This window comes from Canis lupus, chromosome 10 (assembly GCF_011100685.1).
Source record: "Canis lupus familiaris isolate Mischka breed German Shepherd chromosome 10, alternate assembly UU_Cfam_GSD_1.0, whole genome shotgun sequence".
Lineage (NCBI taxonomy): Eukaryota > Metazoa > Chordata > Mammalia > Carnivora > Canidae > Canis > Canis lupus.
In genome coordinates, this window is record NC_049231.1 from 42,180,015 (window position 1) to 42,199,904 (window position 19,890).

The 19,890-nt window shown below is 40.0% G+C and overlaps 1 protein-coding gene across 50 annotated transcripts in view; it reads right to left on the reverse strand.

The window, feature by feature from the left end:
• Positions 1–19,890, reverse strand: part of MAP4K4 (mitogen-activated protein kinase kinase kinase kinase 4) — a 191,307-nt gene that overhangs the window by 39,501 nt on the left and 131,916 nt on the right. For all 50 annotated transcript variants that reach the window (XM_038550932.1, XM_038550934.1, XM_038550967.1 and 47 more), the window contains exons 10-12: positions 17,781–17,956; positions 15,340–15,412; positions 13,722–13,932 (exon numbers count right to left, since the gene is read on the reverse strand). In XM_038550932.1, the coding sequence (XP_038406860.1) occupies positions 13,722–13,932; positions 15,340–15,412; positions 17,781–17,956 (460 nt within the window). The remainder of the gene's footprint in view (positions 1–13,721; positions 13,933–15,339; positions 15,413–17,780; positions 17,957–19,890) is intronic.

The following is a 19,890-nucleotide window of genomic DNA, read 5'->3' on the forward strand; positions in this document are numbered from 1 at the left end:
TAAAAGAGAACAGAAGTAGAGCAAAGACAGGTGAGGAATAACTGAAAAAGAAGAAAAGGAAAGGAAGCAAAAAACAAAAACAAAAAAGGAAAGGAAGCAAATATCATGAAAAAGAGAAACTGACATCAACAAGCATAAGAAATGCTGGGATTATTACTATGAATGTAAGAAACCACTCCTGCACACATGCTTACCACTAGTCTTGCATTGTGCCAAGTGTTTGACCTCCTTTATTCCATTTCTATTATCTAATGTAATTCTCGTAACATATCCAGGAAGTAGGTTATTTCACTCCTACTTTACAGATGAGAAAACATGTTCAGAAGAATTAAGTGAGGGACGTCTGGGTGGCTCAGTAGTTTGGTGCCCGCCTTCGGCCCAGGGTGTGATCCTGGAGTCCCAGGATCGAGTCCCACATCAGGCTCCCTGCGTGGAGCCTGCTTCTCCCTCTGCCTATGTCTCTGCCTCTTTCTCTGTGTGTCTCATGAATAAATACATAAATGAAAAATCTTTTAAAAAGTCTACAACATAAATATAGTTAAAAAAAAAAAAAAAAGAAGAAGAAGAAGAAGAGTTAAGGGACTTGCCCAGTGTCACCTAACTAGCAAGCACCACCTGGAAGGGCCACTGCCTCTAACACCCTATAGTATTAAACAGACACAACTGTGTATCCCACCAACAGGGAGGTTGGTGCTACTAATCACCAGACTCACTCTGACAGCCTTTCCTAATCCAGGCTAGCCTTTTTTTTTTTTTTATGATTATTTATTTATTTATTCATGAGAGACACACAGAGAGGCAGGGACACAGGCAGAGGGAGAAGCAGGCTCCTAACAGGGAGCCCGATGTGGGACTCAATCTCCGCACTGGGATTAAGCCCTGAGCCAAAGGCAGATGCTCAACCACCGAGCCACCCAGGCATCCCTAATCCAGGTAATCCTATATAACCCCACAGAATAGAATATTGGCATACATTGGGCACCTGTCTGGACACTTGTCTCATCCAGCCCCAGACATCTGTCAATAAAGTGCTTCCACAGTATTAAGTACAAAATTAAACCAATTCTTCCCATGAATATGAAAAATGTTAGCCTCTAGACTCTAGACTAGTACCATCCAACAGATTCTCTGGGATGATGAAAATGTTCTGTCTCAGCATTATTCTATAGAGTGGCGACTAGCCACATGTTGCTATTGAGTACCTGGAATGTGACTAGTAAAAATGAGAAACTTAGTCCTCAACTTTATTTCAATGAAGTTAATTTAAGTTTAAATAGCTACACGTGGCTAGTGGCTACTATGTTAGACTACACAGCTCTAAAGAATACACAGCCATGACATTTCTTAAGACACACACAGGAAGCTGATATTATTACCGCAAAGTTCAATGTAATACTGAGATTATTAAATAAGAAAATTTGGCAACAAAAAAACAAACAAAAAAAGTTTGGGATGAAGCTACTGGAGATATTAGATACAAATATTTATAATGGGTATAAAAGCAAGTATTTATTATAGTTTCAGTATTCCTTCTGGGTTTCCCCCGACCCTGCCCACCGCTGTAACAAGCATTCACTCTTGAAGGCAAACATTTAAAATAATTTCCTGAGAAATGTACAGAAATGTCTTACATGTGGAACCCCTGGATAGAGAGGATTACTTGGTACCTGGTCTCTCTCAGGTGAGTACTACATCACCACTATTCTCAATACAGTCCTGAGTCAGCTTTTTGGCTCACCTTCCTCTCTTATTACATACATTTCATTTTTATTTCTTTTCCCTGCATTGCCTGCTCTTAGAATTCAATGCACAAAAATACAGGAGCTTCCTGTGGGTAGGGGTGGGGCCATAAACAGAACTGAGTTCTTGTCTGTTTAGAAATTACAACTTTACTGGCCAAGTTATCTTTATTAAATTAGAACACCTATACTGCCCCGTACAATGCACTTGTTGCCTGTCATTTGCTAGCTTAATGCCTTTATACTTTTTTTTAATCTTAAAAAAAAGAGGGAGGACAACACAGAGTAACCACCTATGTGCCAAAGGACTCAGGAGCTAAGGCTTTCTGCACTGAGGCCTTTCTCTACTGCCATGGTGCTACTTGCTGTTCATGCCACCTGGCCCTGAGCATGGCCTTGCACCCCTGGGAGGGAGGTCTTTCTTTTTTAAAATTAGCTAACAGAAAATAAAACAAACAAAACCATTTCCTCCAGCCCCATGACTTCATGAGCAACATAACAGAACTTGAGGTAAGAAATCTGAGAATCTCATCCAAGCAGTGTTACTAGAGCTTTCTACTTCAAAGGAAATTAAGTAAGCTCTTTTATTGTGTATCTTTTGCCTTTTCTATTTAGAAGCAAAAAGAAGTGAGTGGTTTTTACTAGTATATAATTTACAACAAATATACAATAGCTAAGAACACAACCATTTTTTAACACTGGTAACAAAAATCATTATATTTTGGCCAAATGGAAAACAGGTTTCTTTGCTTTAAATAGAAATTATTTAATTCCTTCAGTTATTCCTAGCTAGTCATGTTTTCCAAAGGAAAACATCCTCTGACTTTTCTATTGAATATAAAGACATTCAAAATAAAACAAAAAGCCTTCTGATAAATCTAAAACACAAAGAATCTCATTCAATCTGTTTTAAAAGCTTAAAATGGTATGTTTTCCTTCAAGAGGTGAACATGGAAGTTCTGTAGAACCTTCCATCTTGAGGAGTGAGAGTGGTTTTGTGTACTCTACTATTTTTACAGAGATACTCAGCACCGCTTAGTTCTGAAAACAGTCATGGGCAAGGTTGGCAACCATCAGGACACTTTCAGGTTTATAAAAAAGAAATGACTTGCTGGAATACATTGGGTTTAGCAAACACCTGGCAGGCCAGGTAAGAAGGGCCTCACCTTTGGATGAAATGAAGAGCCCACAATCACAAAAAATGTGGACAGAAAGCTATCCAATGAGGTATTATGTACATAATTTTCTTCCAAGTTAGATGAAAATGGGAGAACGAAGAAAAGGGAAACAAAAAGAAAGGGAAGCCATGTCTACACCCTTGAAATTCCCCCTCAGCTTCTGAGAATTTAGGTTCCAAGTAAATTAGATTAATATGAACAGGTCAAAAGTGGCAAAGAACCTTAAACTTCTATTTTACAACTTTTAGACAACAAAGAAGCCAAAATGGGTTCGAGGGATCCTTTGAGAAGTTATAATACACCACGGAAACCTAGAAAGACAAGTGAGATGACTCAAGGAATACGGCTTGTGGTCCTGATTCTGCTTCCTGGGTCCAAGCCACTTCCCCTCCCCGAGCCTGTTTCCTCACTTGTGTGCAGTGGGGGTGTGAGGGAGGCAGTGTATATTACCAATTGTCATGGTGTGGAGTTTGCAATGGGGTGTTTTGTTTTGTTTTTTAAGTCAACAGTTGGTGAAAAAAAATTTTATAAAGATCTCGTAAGCAATGAACTGTAAGAGAATCATTCCTCTTCAAAAGATCTGGACTTTACCCTTCCTTGCCCACCATACTATCCTGGGGAGAGTGCCCTGGTATACCAAAATTAAAAGAGAGAAAGAGAGAAGTGAAGAACTAAGATGATAGGCCTCTATATCAGCATTCTCTCTAACAGTGAGCAAGATAATCAATGGAGGTCTAGGAAAAGAAAACAGTGAACTTTTATTTACTTGTATTTGTAGCTCACCCTTTTTAAGATAGCTCTTTTTGCATGTTTTATAATATACATACTTAGTGCAAGGGTATAGAAGTGGATCTATATCAGATTTACACCTTGGTTTCTTTTATTGACAGGATGGACGCATGATTAAAAACCCTTCCAGGCCATTGCATTGTTCTAAGCAATACCTCAGGACCACAGAGACACAGACCCACAACAGTCTTAGAGATGTGCTTACTGCCATTTCTTTATATACTATGCAGACTATTAAATATTCTTTGATTTTTAGATGATGTTGAAGGTCCCCATTTAAACCTGTGGGATCACAGTAGCAGAAAGAAAAACCATGTGCTGCACTTGCTTTTTCCTCTCATTATTAAAAAAAATGCTTTTTCTTTAATTTGAAAGCAAAGCTGTCCCTATCTCTGCTGATGCTTTGGCTATTATCAGTAAGGGCTCCTCCAGAGAGCCAGGAAGGGAAATTACTTCAATAACAGTCCTAGATGGAAAGAAATGACAGGCCGCCTGCCACTCAACCACCACACAGCTGGCAGCCAGGTGCAGTCTAGCACCCAATTCATATCTGCCTCCAGATTCAAATTTCCTCTATGTCTTCAGAGAAGAAAAAGGGAAGGTGCAGAAGAGCAGCAGAGGAGTGAACCAGGAGGAGAGCTGGCTTTCCACATTAGCCCTCTCATCTGGATGCCTTCCCAATCCACTGAGCACAAGTGTGATCTTAGGCCGCCTACTCCCCAGACCCACTTCTCATCTCTCCTCTCCTGAGCTGTTGTCACTTAAAGCTTCAGAAAATGGCAGGACCTCAGGTCACATGGGGTCTAAGTGGAAGCACTCATTCTCCTCTGAGGCAGCAAAGTGGTAAGATAAGATGTGTACAATCCATTTTCTTGGTTGTTTCCAACTGCATTGAGGGCAGGGCTCCCAGTCCAGGAGGAAATCCTGACTACTTTCATCTAATTAAATGCTACTAAGAGGCAAATTTTAAGTCATCTTACAAGTAGCTTTTTTCCACTTTATTTACATTTTGAAACTTTAAAAAAGGTTTACTTATTTGAGAGAGACAGAGAGAGAGAGGGAAGGAACATGGGGGAGTGCAGAAGGAGAGGGGGAGAGAGAATCTCAAGCAGACTCCATATTCACTCAGGGCTCGATCTTACAATCCTGAGCCAAAATCAAGAGTCAAACGCTTAACTGACTGAGCAACCTAAGCGTGCCTTGCATTTTAATTTTTTAATGAAAGTACTAAGCACTTTAAAAAGTCAAAAAGAATATAAGAGGCTTATATCAAAAATATGATGTCCCATTTCTCCTCACCCCCAATTCTTATCTCCAAGGTATAACCACTTCCGATGCTTCTAGCTTTACCCATAGTATTTACACAAACTGATTTTTTTTCCTAAAGATTTTATTTATTTATTCATGAAAGACATATACAGGGGGAGAAACAGGCAGAGGGAGAAGTGGGCTCCATGCAGTAAGCCCAATATGGGACTCGATCCCCGGACTCAGGATCACGCCCTGAGCCAAAGGCAGATGCTCAACCGCTGAGCTACCCAGGCATCCCTAGAAGCTGGTTTTTAAATAACATGTTTGTAAGAGTTATTTAAAGTTTTTTTCCACTTTAGATACCATCTATTGATTTCTCCCAAAAAATATCCATGATACAAGCACAATCTTATGCTCCCAATCAAGTCCTGTGACAAGTTCTGGTTAAATGAAAACCATACTCAAGGCAAATTTGAGTTTTCTGAGAAGCTATTGATTGCTTTATTTTTGCTGTTGTTTTCATGTGTTTCACTGGCTTTCTGTTGGTCTATCACAGATCATATGTGAAGTCTCTTATACTACCACACACCTCCTTCCAGTGTGGTCAAAGTCAATCAGGTATTCTTTCTTTATTCTTAGAGATTGAATCTCATAGCCCTATCCTCCCCCCATGCCAGCCAACACCACCTGCTCTTCAGATATTCCGCACTTGCCCACCAACTTACTAGGAGCCCTTCTGAGCTCTCTCCTATACAGGATTCCGTTTCCTAGAGCCCTTGTTACCTTTCCTCTTCATTTGCTGAAACACATTCTCCAACAGCTTCTTGAGGAGGCTTGCGGACAAGGCAAAAGGTTTTAGCAATTTTGCAGGCCAGGCCCCAGAATCTTTACCCTCACAATGTACATATAATTTTGACTGAGGGAAGGAATTTTTCCCTCTGATTTCCACAAGTATGCCTAAGTTTCCAAAAGTGCTCTTGGAGAATCTCCAACCATTCAGACTCCTGATAGTACAAGACTCATGCACACCTCTCTAACCTGCTTCCCCCTGACTATGGCTTTCAGAATCATCTCTTCATCCTAGACATTTTTAAATATCAAGACAATGTATAGAACTCTGTCATCTACACTTCCTTCAAGGTGTTTTTTTCTATTTATATTGGAATCCCTTGTGTCAAAAACTTTTCTCAGTGCCCACAATCTTGGCTGTCCACTCACAGGTAAGACAGTAAAAAGTGAACTATAAAGGCTGTGGAGAAGCACTTGGTAACTATTAAGCTTTAGAGTAAGGTGATGTAAGGCAGCCTGGTCATTTTACAGGGGTCTTATGTCCCTTGGGGATCCTCCCAATCCCCTCTCTGTGTTGGGCACCAAGTGGCATCTGTGATAAGTGTGGCTGCCAGCACTATGGGAGCGGAAGTGCGTGTGCTTGCAGGACCTCTCCTTCCATGTCCTCATTGTACTGGGATTCTCCATGTTCTGAGGCTTTGCTGTTTACTGTTTCTAGAAGTCTGTATCTGCTCCTGCCAAGGACACCCAGCATAACAGCCTGGCTTTGGCTGCCTGGGGTGGGTGAGTCTGACTGTCCACATATACATGCTTCTAGCCCCACCTGTTGCTTCTCATTTCTTCCAGAATTTGCAGTACTAGCTCTCTTACGGTCTTCCCTCTTCCATGTACTAATTTCCACAATTTGGTTTCCTTTCTTGTTCTCATTGTCCTTGTTGTTTATGTTTTTGTTTGTTCAGTCACTTTACCAGGATTTCTCAATGAATGGAAGATAAGCATCATGTTTTTGTTCAACTATTTTCCAAAGTCATTATAATGGTTATTATGTAATTATTTAACACAGTTAAAAATTATTATTAGTTTAATTCAAAATGTACACCATAAAATAACAGTAAGCAAACTTCTTACAAACAAGAACAGGCTATAACTGATGCTCTCAACTGTCAAATGAAAACCTCTGAGAGGCTCTTTCTTCTGTTTCCTATGAAAGTATTATACTCTTGGTTACTAGATGAACACACACACACACACACACACACAAACCACCACAAACTTCTTGAGAGCAGGAATCATGTTTTGCTCATCTTTTTCACTTTGTGGTAAATATCACAATACTTTGAGTTAAATCTAACCCTCACACTGAACACATGGCATCCGAGACAAAAATTACTGTGATTTTTGTGTTCAACATTTAGCATTTAAAGTAATAAAAGACTAAAGAATCTGTTCATATCTCTAGGTCCTAACAAGATTCAATCAAATCCTAGAGTCATCTTTTTGAGATCCCTTGGAAACCACATAATGGCTTAAACAATAATTATTACATTTGGATAGTGCCTCATACTTTATACAACACACCCTTTTACAAGTCAGGATATTCTATAAGGTCCTTCAAAGTTCTTTCAGGTGTCTCTGAAACTCAAATTAAAGATCTCAAGCCTAAAGGTCCATTTAAGAATGGGCATACATTTCAAGAACAAGTCCTTTCTTTCCAGAGATGCACCTAGGACTACAGATGACTGATTCATCCACTTGAGAAATATTAAAACACCATAATGAGCACACAAAAATAAAGTAGACACAGCCCCTCCCCTTCAAGTCTCGTAGGTAACACAGCCACATGCTTTTTAAAAATCCACAAGACAATGTGAAAAGTGCTAAGTTTCCTAGGACTAGCCCACTAAGCAAGTTCTGGTTTGGTTTGCAAACCAACTGGTTGACAAGACTGATGGCTAAAGTGAAAAAACAAGGTAGTTACGGATTCCTCTTCCACATTATACTTTAACATTTGAAACTGTAAACTGGACCAAGAGCAACATTTTAAATTGTCAACCATAAAAACCACTACACTCAGAAGAGGCTCTCAATTTAAGGGAGGAGGGATAATTAAAAATTAAAAAAGCCCTTAGTAAACATATCTTAATAGACGATTAATGTGAAAAGCTGGCCTCTTACAATAGAACCTCAAAAGAAAGTAGCCAAAAATAAAACATATATGCCATCAACTAAGTAACATCAATTCATACTGGATTAACCTTAAGCCTGTGATTTCAAATAACAAAACCTAGGAGACTCTAACAAACATGCCCTCTCAGGCTTTCCCAGCTAAGAATGATTAACATGATATAATCCTGTGAAGCATTTGCAAACTGATGCCATCATTATTTTCTTAAATCACTCTTTGAAAACAAAATCAAACAAACTGAAAAACTGCATGATGCTGTAAAGTGACTTCCAAATCTTTAAAATTGTAAAGAGATTTCTTTATTTCTTAAATTTTCCCAAGCATGCCTAAGTAAATATGTACTTATCCAGCAATGCTTTAATTAGGTTCCCTTTCTAGTTTGGTACTTAAAAGTAATGCTTTCATCTCACAATTCTAAAAACTTTTCTATGTCACACTGATAACAGTGAGGTCCATGTAAACACACTCTACTAGACTTACTGGCTTTAGTAGAAACTAACTGACTTTAATAAACCAGTCTGTTCTTCATGTTCAGCTAACTCCAAGCACTTCTGAGGTACTGCACAGACATATCAACAAACACTGAGATTTTTTCATACAAGTTCTGATGAGGCCTTAGTAGAGAAAGTATTTGCTTCTTTCCAAAGACAACCCTTCCTCATCTTTAGGCAACAAATTAACATTTGCTGAATTAAGCGAACTCTGACAAAATTTAAGTGTAAATATAACCAAACTCTAGACTAGGATGCCAAAAGAACACCTGAGAACTTATAAGGAGTTCAGAAAGACAAGACAGCTAGCTACCCGCTGTCAATAAATGGAGCCGCTGACTTCACAGAAAGCCAGGCCTGGGTTGGAGGGGTACTTGCACGCCCTAATGTATGTACCACAGCTGGAACTGTCAAAAAAAAAAAAAAAAAAAAAAGATGCTAATATATACTCTCGATGTGAGACGATCATGTCTGCCAAAGGCCTTTGTGCAGGCAAAGAGGGGTGAGGGAGTGGCTCCTGTTTCTTTGCAATACATGAAGACTCTGGAGGAAGGAGTCCACCACATCTTCCTTCCAAGATCTCACAGCTAACAAATCTATGGGGCAGTTTATTAATTTTTTTTTCTTAGAAACTTTTATGTTTTCTGACTACTATAATTTAGATTCACTACTGATCTCGCTTCACACAGAGAAGTTATTTTTCTCTTGCTTTCCTTTGTTTTTAATTTTTTCCACTTCCACTCACCTCCCTAAAATTTTAATTGCTTTAGAATTTGTAGAAATGATAGAAATGAATATAAGCAAGCATGGGTTCTCTTGATGAAAGAAAAAGCAAATAAACTGCTGGAGCTGATGCTAACTTTTACCCTGGATGTGGGGCAATCAAAATCACAAAGTAACAAATCCCAACTCTAGGGCTAAAATAGATGACCATGTATCATGGTCATCTCCCCAAAGGGGAAAAGACTGGGAAGAGACAGAGAAATGGGGTATTTTAACTTTTTTTTTTTTATATAAAGGGAAGGATAAATTCTAACCCTGAAATAAAAGTTTGGTTTTGACTCCTATTATACTAAAGAGATTATTTATACATGGTTTAAAAAAACCCAACCAGAATGTGCTATCATTATGATGGCACAAAAGGCCTTGCTCAAAACAACCCTTCCCTAAGAAATTTTCTTTTCTTGAAGTTTACTAAAGTAGCACACCAAACCACAGATAAACATATCTTGCTTTTAGTAATAATTTGGTAAACTTCCATGAGATCAAAATGAAGATGCATAAACCAGACAGGAAATTTAGTGAAATATGTAACAGGTTCAAAAACATAACCAAAATATACCAACTAACATAGTAATCTTAACTTAGACTATTGATCAGGTTTGTTCTTAATATTTGTATTGAAACTGAACAAAGAATTGAGAAAACATGCTGCTAATCAAATATGTGGATGCCATGGGAGTAGGGAGAAATAGTTAACAGATATCAAATCAAGACTCAATGGAAAAAGAGCATAAAAATTAGGATAAAATGACAATACAATTAAGTATTCTTCATTTGTGCCTGCCTCTCAAAAAGGTAAAGAATGGAATGGGAGAAAAAGCTGGCCTGTGAACAACTTTTATGGGAAAAAAATTAGCTAGAGGTAACATCTATTTGAGGCAGAGGTAGGACAATGCATCTAAATATGAAAGGTAATATTATCATATTAACATTTTTGATGCAGGGGGTCATTACCACATGGGGTTCTGAATCTGGATGCAATACTTCGAGTAAGTGGAGAATACCCTAAACGGGTCCTAATGAGAGAACTGGGGAGCAGACGCAACCACTTGAGGAGCTGTGAAGTCCAGGAAAGGACTGGACTGAAGCTGCCAGTGTGAACTTGGCTGCCTGAGCTCAGCATTCTCCCCCTTTCAGCCTGGGACCATCCAAAAGCAACAAGGAAAATGGAAAACAGAAATAGAAACTTAATTTCCAGCAAAACTGAGAGACAGCCTTGAAATTACCTGTGTTGACTTCTAAGACCTCCAGTTCAAACAGGAGCCAAGGAGGGGGAAGTGGAGGAAGACAAAGGAGAGGGATCCTAGCAGCGGCACATCTCAAGGAGCAAAGAAGAGGGGAGTATAAAACACACATACTGATTTCTTAAATATACATCTCCATAGTTTAAGGACCTGTAAGGGGCAAAACCACTCACCTGCAAAGAGGGTTGAGAATCAGGATGGTGGGTGCCAAGGGTCCTTAGTCCCAATGAGCCTGATTTTGTGGCAGTTGCCAAGAAAGGAGAATCTGTACACAGTTTCCCTACAACCTCGACATTTGGGCCATTTCTTTTTGCCAGTCACCGACAAATATTATTATCTTTCTTTTTTTTTTTTAATTTTTTAAATTTTTATTTATTTATGATAGTCACACACAGAGAGAGAGAGGCAGAGACATAGGCAGAGGGAGAAGCAGGCTCCATGCACCGGGAGCCCGACGTGGGATTCGATCCCAGGTCTCCAGGATCGCGCCCTGGGCCAAAGGCAGGCGCCAAACCGCTGCGCCACCCAGGGATCCCCTCTTTTTTTTTTTTTTTAAGTAGTCTCTAAGCCGATGGTGGGGTTTGAATTCATGACTCTTTATATCAAGACTTGAGCTGAAATCAAGAATTGGACATTTAACCAACCAAGCCACTTAGGCACCCTTGTCCTTTCAGTTTTAATTGTCATCTATCTTATGACTGAGGCTATCTCTATCTACTTTGTTAATAACAAAGGGAATCTCTATTCCCCAAAGAGTTCTGATTGAAGCTTTAATGCCAATAAAGGGCTAAAAACCATTTATGGTTCAAATATCCCCAAATATTCCCAGAATTACCTTCTGGGACCTAGAGTGTAGACAATGCTTACTTACCCCGGGGTAGTAAAAAGGAGTGAGATCACCAAGAATACAAATCAGTGGATTCTATTCATGCAAATGTTTTGTTTCCTTTTTTTTTCTTTTTTTTTTTTAAGATTTTATTTATTTATTCATGAGAGACACAGAGAGAGAGCAGGCACACAGTCAGAGGGAGAACCAGACTCCATGCAGGGACCCTGACGTGGGGCTCGATCCTGGGTCTCCAGGATCAGGCCCTGGGCTGAAGGTGGCGCTAAACCACTGAGCCACTCAGGCTGCCCCTGTTCCTGGTTTCACACCCAGCTCCATCTGGTTTCACACCCAGCTCCATCTTTCCTGGTTAAGAGGTGCCAAGAGGTGACTGTGAGTTTGAACTTTTACTGAGAAGCTGAAATTAAAGAGCTAATTGAAGCACGTAAAGTACAAAGTTCTCAGCATACACATCCCTAATCCTCTAGTCTTTAACTAATAAAGCAAAAATGGCTGTCAAGCTTTAGTCTCTCTCTCTGGCCAGTGCTGGCCTTCACTTTGCAATCCTCCTCTTCACGAGGCTGGATAGTGGACACTTGTCTCATTACCACTCGGCCTGAAAGTAACTTCCCTGGCATGTGTTACAAATGAGCTCAAGCTGGGATCCCTGGGTGGCGCAGCGGTTTGGCACCTGCCTTTGGCCCAGGGCGCAATCCTGGAGACTCGGGATCGAATCCCACGTCGGGCTCCCGGTGCATGGAGCCTGCTTCTCCCTCTGCCTGTGTCTCTGCCTCTCTCTCTCTCTGTGACTATCATAAATAAATAAAAATTAAAAAAAGCAAACAAACAAATGAGCTCAAGCTAAAGTTCTAAACCAACAAACTAACCTGTATCGTATCCTTAGTGAAAGCACAGCCCAAGATTTAACCAACAAACTAACCTGTATCGTATCCTTAGTGAAAGCACAGCCCAAGATTTAAATGAACAGTGGAGAATATTGCATAAAGTACTATAAGTAGCCAGAGCCTCAATACTCAAGCATTCTCACATATAAAGTCCAAATGGTCAACATGCAACTTCAAAAACCCTGGACCACTCCGGATTCCTGTTATGTTCAAAGAGCACCAAGAAGAGTCTTAAAAATACTACAGAAGAGTTTGCAGTTAAACTGCAAAAAGAGTTCTATAACCATCAGTGTCCTTCCTACAGAGGCGGGTTAAGTCCTATGTTTTCTTCCACAAGCTTGTGCTGAATATTTCCAGTCTCCTTAGTTTGGACAGGCACTGGTTTTCTAAACTAGGAACAGAGTATAGTTTTCAGAATTCAGACTATAAGCACATAAAACAAAGATTCCTCCAACCCCAAAATACTATTAAATAATGGGTAAGATACCATGTGTTGTTATTTACATTAAAGTCCACTGTTTAGTATCAATACAAGGCTTTCTTGTTGTTTGGGTTCTTTTTCTGCCATAAGAAATAGGAGTCAACAAGGTGTATGAACTAAGGAGAAATGGAAACTACTATGAATGAGAAATTTGGAGCTGTGAAGTATGTACTAAAAAGAAAATAAAATCAAAAGTTTTTTTTGAGTCCCAAGTGAAAATAGAAATAACATTTCTATGAATTACAAATGAAAAAGCTGTGGGTAACCACAATACCAATGTTAACAGTATTAATGAATTAAATGAGCAGGTAGTACAAAAGGTATTTCCCCACTACAGGGTAGAACTAATCCCACTACATTAACAACTAGGTTACAGAACAGCAGGGTATATTACACCCAATGTAATTTTATTCTCATCCCTTATATCTTTTTTTTTTAAGATTTTATTTTTAAATCATCTCTATAGCCAAGGGGCTGGAACTTACAACCTGAGATTAAGAGTTGCAAGCTCTACCGACTGAGCCAGTCAGGTGCCCCTTTCATCCCTTACTCTTAAATGTACCTACAGGGGAGGTATTTATTTTTTAAAAACCTCCCAAAGTTAAGGCATTTATAGAAAAAAAATGTTTTTCTTGTGAAGAAGTCTGAAGTTTCAGAAAAATATGTACACATGCACTTGGACCCAGAGGCCAAGAGAAGAAAAGAAATCAGGTCAAGCCTGAGCTCGCCAACTTAAACCACAAACAGAAACAGCCTTTGCAGAACTGGTATGATGCTGTCTCTGGGCCCCTGCTGTTCTGCATCTAAGCACGATATGATGATGAGTAACTGTGGGGCAGGGCCTGAAGCTTTTACAAGCAAGGAAAACATTTCAAAAACCACAAGGAAGGTGAGGCCTCCCAGTCCCAAAGCATAAGCTTTCCTTCTGAAGTGACCTGCGTAGTGAGGCCAGGGAAAGGTATCATGTCAGGAGGGCACAGAAAACATTCCTTCAAGTGTCTGGCTACAAATGTGAATAAAAGGAGAAAACCAACTGGACAGCTCCCTTTTCCCAGTTTACCTCTTCTAGTCGCCGCCTCTGTTCTTTCTGCTGCTCGATGCGTTTCTGCCTCTCTGCCAGTAGCTGCCTCTTATACTCTTCCTGCTCCCGGAGCTGCTGCTCCTGCAGTAGCTGCTGCCTCCGAAGAGCCTCAGAACGTTCCTTGTTCTCCTGCTGCAGTCTCAAGAAATCCCGACGAAGTGTCGACTCACCAGGCACATTGACAATGGAGCTGGAGGAGGAGGCAGGACTTTCAGGGCTGTGCACAGATCACTCTGCCCCCCAGAGGAGACCAGAGCCTCAGTGTGCTGCTCCACTTCTCATTCATCCTCTTGAGTTCCTCCCACTCTGAGAATCAGCTAATAAACCCAGGGGACTAACTGCATCTACAAGTCTACAGTATGACATCTTTCATCTATTTCACAAATATCTCAAACTCCATTCTGGATGTTTATTCAACAAGACATCTCTACTTAGGATTCTCACATCAGCTCAAACTCTGTAAAAAGAAAGTTGAAAATCCCTGTCTTTCACTTTCTCAGTTTCTCCTTGACCACCTTACTTCCCACCAGGTCTTTATCACGTATGCCCTCCCATTGCCTATTTCCAGAGTCAGCAGCTGAGCCCAAGAATGAGACACAGCACAGATGAACAGTACCACTGATAGCTGGGCTTGCAGCTGAGAGCCACTGCTCCACTTCTAATACCAAATAACATGGTACATCAATCTCCTTAAACTGCCTATTTCCTTGTATCATACTTCCATCCAAAACAATTACATTGCTCTTCAGTTCAAATTAAAGTATTTAATCTCAAATGGATTTAAATATTCTCCTATGTAAGAGAAAAAGGTATTATGGAGTTGTATCAATAAATTTTCTTATCTCTTCCTATGCTCTCTTCAAACTCCCAATGCCTGTATATAGGTCCCCACAGGTCTTTGAACATATCCTATAGGCCTCCTTTTGTTCAATGAGTCAAATTATGTATAGCTGAAATCATGAAGGACTGCCAGGTGAGACCATTATTAAAATTTTAAAATCCCCTATTCCCTGAATAATTTAGTTACTATAAGGTTCATACTACCAAACCTTCAACCTTCTGTTTCACTGTACCTTGGGAAGGCACAGATAACCAAAACATAGACTATGAGTTGGATCAGGACAGAATATACACCAGTAGAAGAAATGAAATGCTAGTAACCACACCTGTGGGGAGAGCAAAATAAAACAAAACATTTTGGGAAAGACTGCAGTGTTTTTCAATGGAGGTCCTACTGACCCATGGGTAGGACAATTCTTTACTCGTAGGACTATTTTATACACTGTACAACATGTACCGTCCATGCCTCCTGGAGCAGAAAGTGCCAGTGGCAAGCTTCCTTCCCCCAGAACCAAACACAACCCTACACATTTCCCAAATAACTAGCGGAGGGGAAACAATGCAATCTTGGTAAAGCACCACGGGATAAGAGGAACCAGAGAGGGACAATGTTTATAAGAATCTTTCAAAGAATGAACAAGAATGAAGAAATTAAGGCACTTTCAAAGTACTTTAAAATTTCTTGAAATCCTGGCAAAAACATAGAACAATTTCTTCATAAAGCAGGGAGCTGAACAATGAGTGGCCTTATCATTACCTTGGCTCTCCTTCCTGTTCAGGCACTTCCTCCTCTTCTTCCTCACTCCCACTGTACTCATATTCGGTTTCATCTATAAAGAAAAGAGCATGATAAATGGGATAGTTACAACTCATGACACATACAGGTACAGGCAAGCATCTCCAAGAGCATTACAGCAGAAAATAAACAGTATGTCCTTTAATGAAAAGGACAATGCACACAGTGAATCTGAGGGAAGGAAGGGCGTGACACCCAATTCCCACAAGCAATCCCCTGGGCTACCCTTCCTCCCAGGAGAAGAGTAGATTCCAAGGCATCAACACCGTCGCTGATGGGATGCACTGCTGAGGGGGTACAGGGCTGTGAGAGGGGCTTTCAAGCTCCTGACGTATAAGAGAAGTCACACACCCCCCCCCCAAAGCATCAGCAAATTTGGAAAGTCCCACCAAAGCCAAAATGCAAAAGAGAGCCTTAACTGCCCAAACTAAGGCAACCAGGAGAAGTCGTTTGGTTATTGTTGGCACTCAGGGAGCTGCTTAGAGCACAGCAGAGGGAAAGGTCTGCAGGACTGGCAACAGCTGAAGCACAGGAGGTACTCAGGGCATAAAGACACAAAATCAAATGTTCCCACAAATTCATCTCACAAAGATGAAGCCAGGGAAAAACTGATGCAGTGACAATAGAGCAAAAGGAGACCAAAGTTGCTTCTCTTTCAGCAGATTAAGCACAAGTTTCAACACAAGCAACCTGTTTTCACTTCAACAGATTTTATGCTATTTTTCCCAAAAGTAACAGTCCATTTTATTGGACCTTGTATCTAATGTCAGCACTGCACTCCAGAGAGCAATTAAATCTAGAAAAGTTGAAGAGATTTATAAAACAAATCTATTCACAAGTAAAACTTATTTCCAGCTTTTTTCAGAGATATAGAAGTTGAAAATCAGTGTCCTGGTAAGAAAAACAAGTCTGAGAACTTAAAATGGGGTTCAGTCTATATTATATATAATTGTAGAAAAATATATCTACAAGTTCATCAGTCTCTATGACATTAGTTCTTTTCATTGCTAGACAATCCAAACTATGTAATTTCAAAGAACCTAAAAATAGGCTAGCTTCCAAAGGAAATTCCAACCTGAAGAATCTTTAGAATCCTTCAAATAGTACTTTGTTATGTTTAAAATTGTGTACTATGAACCATTCCTTACTGATGAGGGGCTGAGGGTATTTGAAAGGTAAATGAAGGCAAAGGAAGGGGGAAAAGGTCATTGTGACTTGGAAACTAAAAAATGAAGATAAAGTGCTCCACTGTTCCCACCTGCAAATGTGCACAGGACTCCAGGCTGAGCACTTGGTAAATGCCTGGCACAGCGAATGTTCCAGGACTTTGAGCTATTATTAAGAAAGTACATACTGGGAAAATAATCCAGTGTACAAATAACCTTTTCCCAAGGAAAAGCTTTGTTTTCAAACTTTAGTTCACTTGTTGCTAACTGCATAGCTTAACGTACAAAGCTTAATTACTTTTATAACTGAATATGCCAGAGGGCCTAAAAGTTGCTGTGAGCATCATTGATGATTTAGCTCCGAAGACTGAAATGAACATGTAAAAAGCTTGGTACAGACCTCCTAAGAGGACTGCGAACAACTCTTATCACCTTGAACTTAAAATTTTTAGTTTCTTCTTTGGCCTTGAAGTTTGAATATCAAGAAAAATTCTTTATCAAGATGCCAGTTATTCAAATGTTGTTCTGTCAAGTTATGGTAAGAATTCATAAAACAGAAAGATCAACATGAGTGAGAGGCCTCAGGGAAGGCTGTGAAGACAGTGATGAAGCCTGACTGCACCTTGCTGGACAGAGGGAGACAGGGCACTCCAGAAAGGTGGACACAGAACATGGAAAGATATAAAACCAAGATACTGGGAATAGAAGGGAGCCTTAAATTAGCATGAGGGCATGTTCATGCTGTGCCGTAAGGAGAAAAAAGTAGTCAGGCACATACGTGGCCCAGGCCTAACCACGCCACCTGCACAGAGTAAAGCAGTACGAAGTCCAGAAGGTTCTTGAGCAGGAGAGAAACAGGTGAACACACTGATGATGATGTTCACAGCTGATGCTCAATAAACCCTGAGTGATGTATTCAGAACACAAATGCCCATAACGAAGTAAAAGGGGCAGCAAAGACATGCTCCTGTGGGGGAACAAGAGAAACATCCCTCTGTGATGACCAGACAGTGCTGTCTGTCTGGGGTTTGCCTCGTGACCCACCATGCAGCTCCAATCCACTCTACCCGAGCCACGGTGGACCTAGGCTCATGATTGACCTGCAGAGCAGAGACCAGCAAATCCAGCACTGGCCAAGAGAGCATACACTCCTGGCTAGAAAAGGAGTGACCTATTCTAGTGGGCAAAACCCTAAAACATTATTTTTTAAAAATGAAAATAAAAACAAGTTAATACCTTTCTCTCCTCTCTTCTTTCTGGTCCGGTCTATATGGTCCTTAAGCTGGATTCTAACTTGCCTTTCGTTTGGCTGATCCCTTATAAAAGGATGTTTCAAAAGCTGCTCTGTGGAGGGTCGCTGCATGTAATTCTTCACCAGGCACCCTTCTATAAAACTAAAAAATTTCTTTGACCTATAAGAGGAAGTAAAAAAGGTCATCAAATTTCCACTACAAAGAGCAAAGCTCCAAAATATCAGTAAATGTTAGTCTGAAAACATACTAGAGCTACAGAATTCACCATGAACATTCTGCAAATGCACAGGAAAGTATTAGGAATTTGGGACCACTGTGGATAAGAGCATCACTTAAGCACAGTTTAAGAATTACACATCACCGACAACATACCACAAACAGAGCTTTAAAGGAAGTCAGATTTAAATGAACTGGATTTAAATGTAATGTTGCTTATTAATCATTCAGTCACTGGAAAAGGCAAGGGGGTAATAGGGAGGTTTTTGTGAAAATAAAGGCAGAGGACAGCAGATGTCAGGAACCTGGAAGACAAGGACAGACATAGAGATGAGGAGCCGGTAAGAGACCAAATGCTGGGGGCTCTTGAACCTGTTAATATGACAGTTCCATCAGAGTTTCCAACTGCTTTATCTGTCAATTCTCTATGCTTAATGTACAAAGGTAGAAATACATAATAACTCTGAGGAGGGCAAGGACTCTGTAACCTGAATTTACCCTACCAGTTACTTTTACTTTTGTCTGTTTCTCCATGCCGGGCACATGATGACCCCCAATCCCCAGGCTTGGCCGAGCCACTCACCCATCCTGGCTGTTGAGACTCATGTAAGATTTTCCTGGCAACGTTTCACTCCTACATCCCCAAAGTTAGGAGCCTTTCCTAACTTGTCTTGTTTGCATTTAATAGACTGTATACTTCATGTTTATGTTTCTGTCTCCTCTGCTGGGGTACAGGTCTGGAACCGTTACCTATTTTTCAATTTGTTGACAATGCCCAACGCTGAGAGTGAGCAGACCACGAGAGGTATATAATAAATTTTTGTTGAATGAATGAGTTTTCAGTCTTTAAAAATGTAATTTAGAAAATTAGTTCAGTTCTTTCCAATTATTTCACTGCTTTAAAGAATCATTTCCACTGTCTTGTATTTGCATTCAAAGTTACCATTTTTTTTCAATTCAACAAATATTTATGTATCAACAGTTTACATTTGTTTATGCTAGGCTCTCTAAGAAATACACATAGGAAATAAAGTGGGGGAAATCTATGTACACACAACAGTAGATGTGTAAATCAAACTTACAGAAGAAAGATAAGAACTATTGCTATGGAAGGTTAGACATCAAGAAAAAGTAGGATAGTTGATATTCTAGAGATGGGGGAGAGAACCCTCCATTCCAACATGAACAAAGGCAGAAAAGTACCAGAGAATAAAGAATCATTTTCTGATGCTACTATGAAAAATGGAAAAGAACAGAAAAACAGGTCAGGGTCTGTTCAAGAGAAGGGCCCTCAAAATCACTCAGCAAAGTTGTGACTGGTTAATGAGAAACATGGAAGGTTCTACACAGTTGTAGTGCATCTTGTTCTAGCATAGAGATTCCTAAATTCCACTGCCCACAATTTGAGGACTTTATCAAAAATACAAATACCTGGATCACTCCTCATACTTAAAAAACCAGAAACACTTTGAGACTGGAAACCTAAATTAAAAGATTCCAAAGACTCCTAACTCTGGGAAATGAACAAGGGGTGGTGGAAAGAGAGGTGGGCAGGGGGTGGGGGTGACTGGGTGATGGGCACTGAGGGGGGCACTTGATGGGATGAGCACTGGTTGTTATGCTGTATGTTAGCAAAGTGAACTCCAATAAAAAAAAAAAAAAGATTCCAAGGGGATTCTAATGTAACATGTCTACAAACTAACATTTGGGAAATGATAGTCTATAATATATTCTTTAAAATCAATGGTCAAAGTTCTGCTGGAAGAGAGTTCACTGATCACTTCTCCAAGACCAGCAGGATAAATATACATTGGTGGATAGGAAGACGGCAATCAGAAAGGAGGAAGAACAGTATGTTTGCAATCATCTCATTTTTT